General features: G+C 42.7%; 1 protein-coding gene across 8 annotated transcripts in view; it reads left to right on the plus strand.

The window, feature by feature from the left end:
• Positions 1 to 13,394, plus strand: part of LOC138504316 (stimulated by retinoic acid gene 6 protein-like) — a 432,147-nt gene extending 418,753 nt beyond the window's left edge. For all 8 annotated transcript variants that reach the window (XM_069624734.1, XM_069624732.1, XM_069624731.1 and 5 more), the window contains 3 exons: positions 1,191 to 1,354; positions 8,471 to 8,608; positions 13,077 to 13,394. In XM_069624734.1, the coding sequence (XP_069480835.1) occupies positions 1,191 to 1,354; positions 8,471 to 8,608; positions 13,077 to 13,324 (550 nt within the window). In that variant the 3' untranslated portion in view covers positions 13,325 to 13,394. The remainder of the gene's footprint in view (positions 1 to 1,190; positions 1,355 to 8,470; positions 8,609 to 13,076) is intronic.
• Positions 13,395 to 13,705: the final 311 nt, after the last annotated feature.

The following is a 13,705-nucleotide window of genomic DNA, read 5'->3' on the forward strand; positions in this document are numbered from 1 at the left end:
TGGAGGGGGGTCTTGAGGAGGTTGGAGGAAAGAAGTGTCATCAGGGAAGGAGAGTTGGAGGTTCAAGGAAATGAATCAAGTATGTTGGAAGGTGAGGCTTACTTAAAGGATGGGGAGTTATCACCTGGAAAAGAATAGTTTGGAAGAAGAGGAGGTTGATCATCTGAGAAAGAGAGAGATGGTTGTGAGGAGGGTGGAGTAACATTGAGTGCCATCTGGATGAGAAGATTGGTGGGAGAGACTTGAAGAGAGTATTGCCTTTGCTTTCTGTGGTGAAGGTGAGAGAAAGGCTGCAGGAGAGAGAGAGATCTCTACTACAACAGAGGAGGCAGGAGGAGAACAATGACAGAGAAAGATAAGGGAGGTTCTGGAAGACCAGATCAGTTCAGGGCAGAATCTAGAGTTGGCAGGAGTGGGTAGAAGATTGTGCAATCTCACTGACAGTCAGGGAGCTTACACCAGGAGTAATCAGATAGGTGGTATCCCAGGAACCTGGACAGTGTGTTAGTGGTCAGCAGACAGGGGACACCCTGATTCTGACTCTAGAGACCAGGGAGATTGAACCAGTGCAGAGGAGATCAACCCTGTGAAGGAGATCTTCAACCTTTTTCAGCCCTGGAACGTGTTTGCAGTGGAGGTCCTAACCCTCGTACTCAAATGATGAGGATTCAGGAACCCTGAAAACCTGCCACGCAAAGACAAGGGTCATTGATTTGACATTCCAAGTAGGGTCCAGGCTGAGTCCACCCCATTAGACTTTGTAAGAGACTCTTTTCTTTGCTTCAGTGTTCAGTAAGAGACTGTATTTGAGAAGCAAAATTATAGTTCTTTCCTATCTACTTTTCACCCGTCCGCTTTTCGCAGATCGAGGGTTTCACTAATCTAGGGTATAAAGGTCTAAACACCCAAGAGGCCTTTAGGATTAAATCTTGTTTAATAGAAGCTGAATTTTAGTTTCCTTGTCACACCTATTGTGTATGTGTTGTCCCCTGTACTAGGCCTGCCTGAACCAACATATTCATTGTACATATCATAAATATCTTAATTTCGGAACAGAAACTTGTCTTTGCTTGCCCTGTGTCCCCATTTGGCATAAAATGTGGCACTATGTATTGCTTACCAATTCCAGTGTTATTGCTTTTCTGTTTCATGTAATAAATGATGTGATTCTCTTTCTTGTTGGATTTTAGGAGAGCCTTTCAGAATTTCAGCTATTTCTTCTTGTTTTACTCTGCAATGCTCGGCTTTGGAAACTGCGTCCTGCGATTAATTATAAATGTATTTCTGGGCAGCTGGTTGTTTGCCAGAATTGACAGACCTCTTTTCCCCAGAGGATATGAGTCCATAGACATGGGTAAGTGTAAGGAAAGGAATACTTCATACATGGTTTAGGGGCCTTAACTTTGGATGGATTGGGGGAGCTAAGTGTGAGATACTTTGTTACTTGCATTTATTGCCGATAAAGCTTGATCATGTACTGTTTTGCAATTATTGGTCAATGACAGTCATGACTGGTGTGCCGTGAAGCTGATTGGCAGGACAGCAGTGAGCACGGGTACAAGCAACGGAAAGCTAAAGAAGGGCAAAGGTGGAGTTTCATTTTAGAGGGTTAGGTAAAGGGTGAAACAGAATTGGGAGCACATGAGGGTGGTAGTGAGGGTGTGAGCGAGAGTGAGGAAGCACAGTGGCATCTTAAGTGAGAGGTGAATGGCAAAAGGGAGCAGTGAGAGTTGGCTGGAGTGGATGAATGTTGGTGTAGGCTAGGTGGATTTTGTCTGTGTGGATGGAAGGTCATATGAGCTGCAAGAGGGTTGTGAGAACAAGGTGGCCCGATAGCTCAATTGAAGGAACTTAGAGCTGAGAGCTTCATTGGAGCACAGCGTGAGAGCAAGCTTGAGGTTTAAGAGCAGAAAAGGTAGACAGGCTCAATGATAACAATAAGTAAGAAAAGGATGAGGGTTGTGGGCGCAGGAACAACTTCGTAAATCAAGGGAGTAGGAGTGAAAGTGCTATAGAGGTTGCGACCACAGGAAAGAGGGAGTGATATATCAAGTAAGTGGTGAAAGTAGGGATGAGCCAGTGAAAGTTGGTGGAAGATGATGAATACAAGGAAATGAGGACGGGCTTTTCTTTTTTTGTTTCTCATCTTCTACTTGTGAGTAACATCACTCCCGCGTCACCCTTACCTTTAATAAGTGGTCAAGGGGTTGCACGATTTCTGCAAAATTCTATATTTGCACATGGCCTTTGTACACCTTCAGACTATGTTTGATGCCGTCTCAAGGAGTATACTGTGGTCACCACTGATTGTACATAGATCCCTAAACCACTCCCGTTATCCTTTTATATTCAGTTAATATGGCTTCTGTAAGATCTGGGGTGGGGGGACTTTAACTTTTCCCATAGAAAAGGGTGTGAGCCAGGGGTGTGTCCTGACCTGACTCCTGCCTTATTCTGCTTACTTATCAAAGATCTCGCAACAAGAATGCTGACTTTAACAGCAGATGCTCCATGCTTGAATGGCAGCCCAGTGAAAATTTTGTTCTTCACAGGTTACACTGTTCTGATTTCTAAACCACCCACTGGTTTGAGAAAAACAGTTATCTCTTTTTACTTAAATCTGTGTGACAAAGGTTCTAGAAATAAATGATCATGCGATGAAGAAGCCATGCTCAGGAACAAGGAAGAACATTTTAAAACTAGGTGTGATTTTAAATGATTTCTAACTCTTTCAATAACCATCTGGAATTCAGATCTACAAAAAAGGGCTTGTCGTCCAAACACTTGGAAATAGCAACATAATTGTATCCAGAATGTCTTCTGGGATACTACGATATACATAACAACATGGCACTAAAGCTTTGAGACCAATGTTACAACTCTACAAAGCCCAGGGATGCCAAGTGTCGCTCTTCAGAGCTGAAATCTGTCAGCATTTCAAAGTAAAACTACCTTCTTGCACTGAAAATACATTTATAAAAAATAAACTGGGACTGTCATCCTCCCAATACAATTATATATTTAGAACTAGCAGTTGTACCTGTGCTTCTCACTGTAATTCCTACTAATAAAAACAAGAATTAGACAAGGGTATATTTATATTGTATACTTTTTACATTGTCTACAAAATGGAACCTACCCACAAGCCAAATTTCAGGTTTGTCATCATCATAAAATCTTCTATTTCGGCAGAAAAAGCCATCAAAGTACACATAATAACTAACAAACGGATGTGATAAAATGTCGCCTCGGCCAGTACCATTCAATAAAATGAGAAATAATGGTCGATCAGGAAAGGAATATTGGCAAGGCTGCCCAGTATAAAAATACATTGATTTTAGTTATACAGTATACATGTAATAAAACATCAAGGTAAATTCAAGGCAGGTTTATGACACAGTAATCTAATAAAATCTACTAATGCATTATAAAAACACAGTCCCATTAAAATCCTCAGGGCTGCTTCACAATAACGAGGTATAGGAATGTGGACGAGGAGAGAACATTTTGCAGCCTCAACCCCATCAGTCTACTTCAGTACTGCCACCCGGCAGCCCCAAAAACTTCCTTCTTGATAGCCAAGCCCTATGTATGGATCGAGCAGTCACAAAGAGGAAAATGATATTGGTTGAGTGGCCCAGTTTGAAAGTACATTCATTTGAGTTAGACAGTATACATATAATAGACATTCGAGGTAAGATCTGAACACGTTTATGACACAATGGTCTAGCAGAATCTACTAATGCATTAAATGAAAAACTTAGACCCATTAAAAATCCTCGGGGCTGCTTCACATAAGCAATGAGGTATGGTAATGTAGGGCGAGGAGAGAAAATCTTGCAGCCTCACCCACGTCAATCTGCTTCAGTGTTACCTCCCGACAGCCACAAACACTTCTTTCTTAGTAGTCAAGCCCTGGGCATAAATTGAGCAGTTGCAAAAATGACATGCAGGTTGTCACATTGGCTCAAGAATCTTTCAGCCGCAGGTGTTTGGCGAATCCCCACCTCTCTCAGAAATGGCTTTATATAGTGCTTTCTTAAAATGATAGATCCAACACAAATGAACAAAAAGTGTATGGTCGTCTCATTTGCAGCCCCACACAGGAGGCACACACTTGTGTTGGATACCGGCCAATTATTTGTGAAGGACACGACAGGTAGGATTCCCAGTCTGAATCTTCAATCCCTAGGCCGGCAGCATCAAGCCCAAGAATGTTGCTACTATTTGACTTCAATGTATGTTTCATGTTCAATACAACGGACGTCATTGGAGCTATCAGGATTGGGATTGGCTATAAAGCAGTCGCATCCAGATCCTTGAGTACAGTCTTAATATTTACAACCCACTTCACACTTTTTCCTCCTTCCAGTGCAAGAAAAGGCAGTAATGCTGCCCAGTAAGATTCTAGGCCATGTTGTTACCATAACTTAGCCCAAAGCAATGCTGATCTTGCTCGAATGGAACTGACAGCCGTAAAGATATTGCGTTCAAAATAGACCAATGCCGTGGGGGCACTGAGAGGTAACAACAAAAGCTTCTTTAGAAACGTATGCTCGTATGTGTTGATTTTGGAAATATCGCAGTGACCCCAAAGCTCTGAACCATATGTGGCAGCGGGAAGAGCCTGTTTCTGTAAAAGGTCCGGTGCTTGGGAAATAGCCCCACTGCCATGTTTCACATGGAACGATAGTATGGCCCCACTGACCTTTTCCAAAACGTTAGCAGATTTTTTTTATTTGTTCAGACCAGCCACCATTTTCTTGAAATCTCATCCCCAAATAATCATAATACTTGACCTGCTTGAGCACCTGCCCACTTACTTATAAATGTATTTAACGTGGTTTGTAGCATGTTGGGAAGTATGCCGAACATTTCGAACACACACACACACATATCCAAGCATTTCAGACCTATTGAAAAAAACAAAAAAAAGAAACATGTATATTTTATACTTTTTTCAATGTCTATACCATAGCACTACCCACATGGCACATTTCAGGTTAGCAGCATGTTGGGAAGTATACTGAACATTTCAAACAGACACACACACATCCGCAAATGTCCCCCCCCACAAAAACAATTATTTAGACAAAGGTATATTTAAATGTTATACTTTTTAGATTGTCTACACCATGGAACCGACCCACATGCCACGTTTCAATTTTGTAGCATGTTGGGAGGGATGCTGAGCATTTCGAACAGGCACACACACATATCCACAAATGTCCCTTTCATGTATAGAGAGACAAGGATCGACCCCAATTGCTGATCTGGGGCATTTCAGTGCGATCCTATACTGGATCAGACTATGGAAGTCCCCAGACGTGCGCAAATACCACAAAGCATTGTGTAATGTTTTTAAACAGGAAGGGAATCTAGGCCTTTCCTGAGCTAAATAAGTAAGGGATACCCTGCAGTCAGCTTAGGTTGATGCATCTTTGGGATACTCCTGCAAGCATGGGTACTGATTCTTCTAATATCACAAATAAATTGTTTCTGTTCTAGTCATTCGAATTAACAATTAATGGTCATTGTGCAAGTACCCAATTTTCGAAAAATGCATTAATTAAATTAGAACATGTCAACAAGCAGTGTTTGGATTTGATTGTAGACTCCCAGTCATGAGGCCTGTTTGTAAGACTTTGGCTTAGGATCATGCCAAACTGCTGTCCTTGTCAATAAATGGAATTCAGAACCTTCCGACCTCTCTCCAGGAAGTAATCATTTTAAAGCAATAATGTCCATTTTATAATGTTAGAGAAAGATAAAGTCGCAGTATACTTATATATCCTGCACAAATCCCCAAAACTGTAAAATAATCAACATCTGTAGCTACAAATGTACACATTAAATATGCTATTCGGCTCCCAGCTCTGAGGTTAAAAACCTCTGTGTCATCTTTGACTCCACACTCTCCTTCTCTCCTCACATCTGGTTCCATGTAATAATGTCCCCACAAAAATATCGCCATGCAAAAAAATTGGCAAAAAATGGCCGTTTTTTGTGGGGACATTATTACATGGAACATGCGGGGGACACCCCTGCAACCCCCAAACCTTTTCTTTTTCTTCATGGGGAGGGAGCGGGGGACACCCCCGCAACCCCCGCTACCCCTGGCCCCATATATATGGTCACCCAAATAATATCGCCACAAATTTCTCCCAGCGATATTATTTACGGCGACCATATATATGGGGATAATATTACCTGATACCTCACATCTCTGATGTCTCTAAGAAGTCACCCTACCAGCTGCACCTCCTCGGAGGTATCCTTCCTTTCCTCTCCTTCCACCAGAAGCTCACTGTCTCCAGAGCTCTGGTTCTCTCCAGGCTGGACTACTGCAACAGCCGCTTTCTAAATCTGCCTGCCTCTACTCTCAACCCTCTGCAACTCATCCAAAATAGGACTGCAAGACTTGTCCTTGGCCTCAATCCCAGGGATCGTATTTCTCAGGTCTGAAATTCAAAACCCTCTGCATTGTCCACAAGGCCTTCTGGGACCTGGAGCCTCAATACCTTCAACTCTCTCTTCCTAAATATCTTCCTTCTTGAGCTCTTCGCTCATCCGCCTCCAACTCCCTCAGGGTCAGTCGCTTCTCCAAACAACAAGTTGGTGATAGATCTCTTTCTTCTGCCAGGGCCTCCCTCTAAAACAGCCTCTCTGAAACTTGAGGAGAACCATCTCTGGTTCCGGGAGCACCTCAAGACCTTCCTCTTTGCTTCCGTTTTCTCTCCTCTTCTCCCCTGCTGATCTCCTGGCTGAAACGGAAACTACACTGGTTACCTGGCTACCCTCTGATCTCGGGCCCAGGTCCCCTTCCCTCCAGTTGCACACCTGCACTGCCCCCCTGGCAAGCCCTACACTCGGGGACTGATTCTGTATCCCTACAGCCCCCTACCAGCACTTGCTGGCCACACTTTCTATTGTCTTTATTTATTTTACTGTTTATCCTTTGCACTGCACTGCCCCTTTCCCTTTTACCCCCAGACTTTCCCCCCTTCCCCCTCCCCTGCACTTGCGCGATCTCAATGTCACCCGACCTATTAAGATTGTTGTCTCTGTCTTCCCTCCGTTCCCCCTCCCTTGCCTCGTCACACCTTGAAACACTTGGTGCGTTATAAATGCCATATCATATCATATTATATACTGCTATTTCCAAGGTACTTGTAACATTGCTAGAATATCTGGAATATGTACTCAAACGAATTAAACCTTCTTACTGAAGTTCATACATAATTGCTGCCAGATTGAATGAACATATTCATACGTCTTGTAAATAATTAGAAGTGTATTTATTATAAGAACAACAAGCAGTCAAATCACTGCTGCCAACAGGTGTTTCGACTAACTGGTCTTTGTCAAGGCAAATTAGTCCTTCCAATGTCCTATTTGTAATGGAAGCTATTCATTGAGAAAGCTTTTCTGAACTGATTGTTGTGACAACAAAATGTTGTGACCCATTGGGACTAGGGGTGGCTTAGATGGTATAGCGTTCTTTCATCGAGGGGTGAAAATTCAATGGGTTTTTTTCTGAGTATTTTTTTACGAAAAAACTCATTTGAATTTTTAGGGGGGTTAGAAAAGTATATATATGGGGTGGGGGTGGTCGGCAATAGGTAAAAAATAATAGAGGATGAGGGGCTTGAGTTCTTTCTTCAAATAATACTCAGGAAAAAAACATCGACATGACGTAGAACTGCTTAGATATGATGGAAATTTTAAAAAGGGTATGAAAAAGTCGAAATACGAGTGGGGATGCTAGTGGTATGACATGGGAGGTTGGCCTAGTTCAGTTGGGGACATGGATATCAGCTGCTTGTAATAGTGTTAACAAAGGTGTGGCAGCCCCTCCACTGAGAACAAACATGGCCAAATAACCTGTTCTATGGGAATGTGCCCACTCAGGAGGATCTCCAACCGCTGGTCTCGTCCCACCCACTTGGACAATTCAGCACTGAAATGCTAGGACAAAAGTACCAAAAGCAACTGCAAGAATGTCAGCCTTGTTGGGGCTCATCAGTGGGGTGACGCTGGGCCTCTATAAGCACTACGAGCAAGGGGTCCACGTCAGGATGACCCTGGGTAACTACGCTTTCAATAGTATCCCGAGGCATGGATACCAATGGCCGCCACACTACAAAGTGTGAATCCAAACTGGATCATTGTAGAAAGTTGCCACTTGTTGTGACCTTGTAAGTTTGCTGATGTTGATGTAAGTCATTCCCAGTGCTGGTCCATTAGTGCCTGTTAATGCAAGTAATTTAAGGTAAATATTCACCACAGCTAATGTCGCTGGTAAACCGGTCCATTCCCACTGGCATTTATTTGACAGTCATGTACTATTCCACACCGAGTATCAAATCACAGCATTGTCAGAAGAGGGACCAGGGGAATGATGGCTATATCAATGGGCAAACCTACACAGTACTGACGTATCCCATCTTTGCTTCCTCTTCGTCCATAGGGTACTGCACGTGGGTCGGAATGCTGCGTGTGGACTTCTACCACACCCATCCTGTCGCAGTGGCTTTTTGTCACCTATTGATACAAGAAAGCGAAATGAATAAAACTCAAGCTCAGACTGCAGAGTCGCCGCCTCCAGGTACTCAATGGTGAAATGTAAAGGTGACCGTTCATGCTCTTGCTAGATACTCCTACAGAGCCCACATCTTCTCTCCCCATCACCTCCGCTCTTTCCTTCACCGTACCTTTCCATACTGAGCTGTCTGACCTGCTATTTATTGAGACTGTCTGCTTAATCTTGTTGGCATTTTTATCAGTGGTCAAAGTGAGCAGGAACGGTCTGGAGCAGCGTTCCACTACTTTTAGTAAACACACTTCTCCACTTTACTACCCAATGACAGTTGCAGCTGAACTGAAATATGTTTCAACTGAATTTGCTCTTAGACAGCATTGCTGCAACACTTGTGTTGCACAGTGCTCCCTTCCTACCTACTATGTCCGCTGCCAGGGTCACAGTTCCACTACTTAGTTCTGTGTATGTCTAGCACCGGTTTGTATCCTATTTCTCTTGAATAGGCCCTTTAATGATTCCTTTCAACATGCTGTCACTGTCCTGTTTCTTTAAGAGCCCTCTTTTAACCCTACTACTACTTTAGGGTTCTGCCTAATAGTCTTCTGATTTCCCTTTCTAACTTCTTGTGCATGTTGGTTGCTTCATTTCGGTGGTAATGGTTGCTGGAGTGGGTCATACTGACCGGTAGCTGCCCACCACCCTCAAGTAATACCTAGTGAAGGCTATTATTGGTTGTGATGGACCATTGCCAGCCACTACGGCCTCTAGGCGTAGCCATTTTCCGGATTAGCACCCATGGCAGGGCCCAAAAAAAGCCAGGTGGGCTTTAAAAAAGAAAGCCAAAGAGATGAATAGGCGGCACACATACAGCAGAGTTGTCGCAGAGAGAAGCCAGCGTACAACGGCTGGAACTTCGAGGAGAGGCAGTGGCATAAAGAAAGGATGGGGCCGCTCCTCTCTTTCAAAGGTCCCCTCCTTAATTTCATACCTTTCTGTGGACCCGTCTCCTCAATGCATTCTTTCTAGACATGTATCATGTTTGCTTTACATTTGTTGCCCAGTAAAAAATGTCATGAAACATTGATACCCCCGGCAGATCAGAAGCCTGCTTCCCAGCGCACATGCAAACAAGCACATGCATTCATTCAGCATTCATACACATTCCCTTGTGCACCCATTCATGCACCTACACACCATTCATACACGCTCATTCACATGTGCACCCACACAACATACACTGTTTCATTCACGCATGCATCCAAATAACATGAACTAATTAATTCACTACGCACAAAGCTTTTTATCTTTATCTGTAGCCCTAGCCCAGAATCCGCTCCACCTCAGGACAGACTACCATGACTGCTCTCAGACTCCCGCACAGAACGAACAGGAACCAAAATGAAGGGAGAGCTTTGTGGTTCCTGCACGTGCAAGGAGCGCAGGGGCACTCCCTTCTTGATGCTGCAGGTCACTTGAATGTGCAGGGAGGGTGCAGGAGAGCCTCCTAGGTACATTCAGAGCTGCAGTACTAAGGACATTGTCAAGAAGTCCCACTTTTAGATCTTCCTTCTAAAAGGGACCATACCCTTCCTCACCCTCCCCCAGAGACTCAATGTTACCCGTGGTCTGGTTATCTCCAGGCTAGACTACTGAAACAGCCTCCTGCTTAATCTTCCTTCCTGCACCCTGCAACCCCTCCAGCTAACCCAGAATAGGGCAGCAAGACTTATCCATGGCCTCAAGCCCAGGGACCGCATCTCTCCTGCCCTACAAAGCCTTCACTGGCTCCAGGTCTCAGCACTGATTAAATTCAAATCCCTCTGTATCATCCACAAGGCTATCTGGGGCTGGGGACAACTCTATCTGCAACGCTTTCTGACCAAATACTCTCCATCTGGCACCAACTCATTGCCTGTTAAGTGCTTTGCTAAACAAAGAGCTGGTGGGTGATCACTTTCCTTGGCTGGCTCCCTCCTGTGGAACAGCCTCCCTCTCCCTCTTCAGCATGACCTCTTAAGTTCCGGAAAAGCCTAAAAACCTTTCTCTTCATCTCTTCCTTCTCCTCCTCTCTTCCCTGCTAATCTTACAGCAGCATGACTGATGTGCAGGGACTTATGTGTCCTCTGGGCCTTGACCCCCCACATCTCTCATTCCAGCTGCTGTCTTTCTGGTGCACTTACTTGAACAAACCCTACCCACGGGTGGTTTCACTTACATTCTTCTCTTAGCACTTACCCTGAGCACTTCTCCATCCCCCCCACCCCCTACACTTGCATGTTCTGAAAACTCACAAGGAATGGTAGGTGTGTCTTCCCTTCCCTTTACTCTCATTGTTTGTCCTATTAATTAAATTATTTATCCTTGCTGTAATTCATTGTCTACCTTCCTCTGTCCCCACCCTGTTTGCCCTGTGGGCGATTTGAAACAGTTTTGCTAATTGTATAAGCGCCTAACAAGTGAACAATAAATAAATACACAAGGAACATCCAATGGTATGTCGTCTACTCAAGGTCATCAGGCTTACACTTCCCAAGAGCCCTAAATACGCTAGTATCTAGGAAGTCAATATTGTGCCGTCCTTTTTTCAAGATTGGCCTAATCATATCGATTTGTCTCTAAAGGCCTTGTCAGTCAAACTAGTCACATTTTTTTGTCTGGTTACATTCGGGGGGTATACGACATTAGAGATTTGGATTTAACAGGTCGATTATATTTGATTTGGCCGTAATAAGGCTTGTTCTAAGCTTAACTTTTTTTTAAAAAGGATTAACTTTTATGGGCTTTTCCTAAGTTATGTGTCGTCAATATGAATGCACCAGATCATATATTAGATAGTCTTTGGGAATCTATTTTTTTTAAAAAAACCTTTTCAAACAGCTTCTTCTCCCACTTTAGCTGGATGTGTTAAACAGGGTTTATATATGATTCAGGTTAGGATTGGTGTATACATTTTTGGGGCTCAATCTTCAGGAGAGACTGCGACATTCAAAGTATTTTGGTCAGGGCACAGTGGATTGGTCTACAAATCACGAGTTTCACACATTCCATTGTAAACAATTATGCCAATTTCAGCCATTATTCTTTCACAGTTTTGAACACGCATAAGCGGAAGCAATCGTGGCAAGCCATTTAAAAAACGGATAGTTTCCTATACATTTACTACAGAAAGTTGTGGTTCTATTAATGACGCAGAGGCCAGTTGCATTCCCTCTATGTCCTACGCACTGTTGCTTCATGTTATGTTTTGATTGCTTGAAACAGGTTATTTTATGATTGGGTGGTGCCCAGACCAAGCAAGGTGTCTTTGTTTCGTCACTGGGGAATGGGTGTTATCGCTTTTCTCCTATACTTGCAGAACGTGTCATTTTCTACTGGAAGATGAGAGCTGCAAAAAAAGGAGGAGGCTGGGTGCACATAAGTGGATGCTATAGAAAGCAAAGATAGACTATCAGGTGAAGACAGGAAAGGAAGGGCAGGGTCACATGGAATGCTATGAGTTGCAGTTTTTCACAAATATTTTACTGTAAAGAAAAGTTAATTCTTAATACTCGCCTGCATGCCATTAACAGAATCACAACTTCCCATCATAAACATAATAGGAACAATCGATACAGTTTGCAGTATTGGTTCAGACAGCGCAAAATTGGTTTAAATGCACGAAAGGCCAATCATAACTCTTTTGTACAATACATGGCAAAGGTGATGAGAAGGTGGGCATCGGAGATGCCAATTTTTCCACCCTGTAAACGTGTCGCCTTACGAAGCCCTTTTTGCAGAATTGCAGCAAAGTGCTTGAACATCTCTTCAATGCAGAACAAAAAGCTTTTCAAAGCTTTTGTGGTGTTGTTCAAATCGTTTGAGCTCCTTATTGGAAAGTCATTATCATATCCGTTAGCTATGCCAAGCTCATAAGCAGGTGGTCAGGAAAAACATGCAGCATTTTCAACTGTCTCGTGTTTTTACCATTACCTCCATAGTCATAATGATGGCATTGGCATATTTTTCCTTTTTGCAAAGGGCACCTTTCCTATATTTTCTCACGAAATCGCCTTCTTGACATACCCTTCGTATGTCATATCTTTTACCCAACACATATTTTACCCTTTTCTGTCTCTTTTCCTTGTCAAAGTTTACATTCTGATCTTATCTCCCACTTATATTTTTGCTTTTGCTTCTTCCATACAGTGAACCTTTTGTATGTTTCTTTCTTTTACCTTTTAAATATTTTTGAATATTTTTCTATAATTTCTTCTAACTTTTATCATGTGTATTACCTCTCTTTTATCTTTTGTTTATATTTTCTAAACTTTTCTGTCGTTTTACCTATTGGATCACCTACCATTTGTATCTTTTTCTGTTAATATATTTTACCTTTTGTATCTTGTATCCAATCTATCAATTAACGTTTGCATCATTTATGCTACAATACTGCACAGGCTGTTGGATAAATATCCTAGGACTGTGTTCATTGATCTATCGTTGGAACAAGTTAGGCCTTTGCATCTGACGTATACCTTGATGTCCTTCACTTCAGACGTCCTGGAGGCCTGCCAAGGAAAGAAGTTCCGAACAAAGTGGTGGTTGATGTACACCCTGCAAAACAACCCCAGGCTTATTATGGACAGGAAACAAAGGGGAAGCGCTGTTGGAACCTTCCCAATGGGGACAGAGGATTTGGAAAGCCTAATGATATCAACAGTACGATCACGAAAGCTTCAAATCAAGGAAACAGGTGTCCCGGATCCTGTACAAAGCAAAGGATCGGAGGACAGAAGCACTTGAAAAAATTTGAAATCAGAGTGAGCACATGCTCACCTTTTGCACTGTGAATAAATATGTTCCTTTTTATGAATGTTGCGTACCTTTCTCAGTTATAAGATTTCTTTTTTCTTTCTTCCTGATGTAAAAAGATGTTTATTCTTGCCTATTGTGCTCATGTAACTCTATGCTCATACAGCTATGTCCAATCAGGCATCCACATAAGATATTGAAGTAGAGGTATTTTACTTCAGGTGAGTAATAATATATTTAACTGTAAAACCAGTATCTTTTTGTAGTAAAACTTTGCATCTAGTAATCTGTGCATGTTAAAATTAACAATAGATCTCCTTGCTGTGATGCTCCTTTAAGGTACCGCTCAACAGAATATATCTGTAAAGCTGT

This window comes from Ambystoma mexicanum, chromosome 11 (genome assembly GCF_040938575.1).
Source record: "Ambystoma mexicanum isolate Mex_15411 chromosome 11, UKY_AmexF1_1, whole genome shotgun sequence".
NCBI lineage: Eukaryota > Metazoa > Chordata > Amphibia > Caudata > Ambystomatidae > Ambystoma > Ambystoma mexicanum.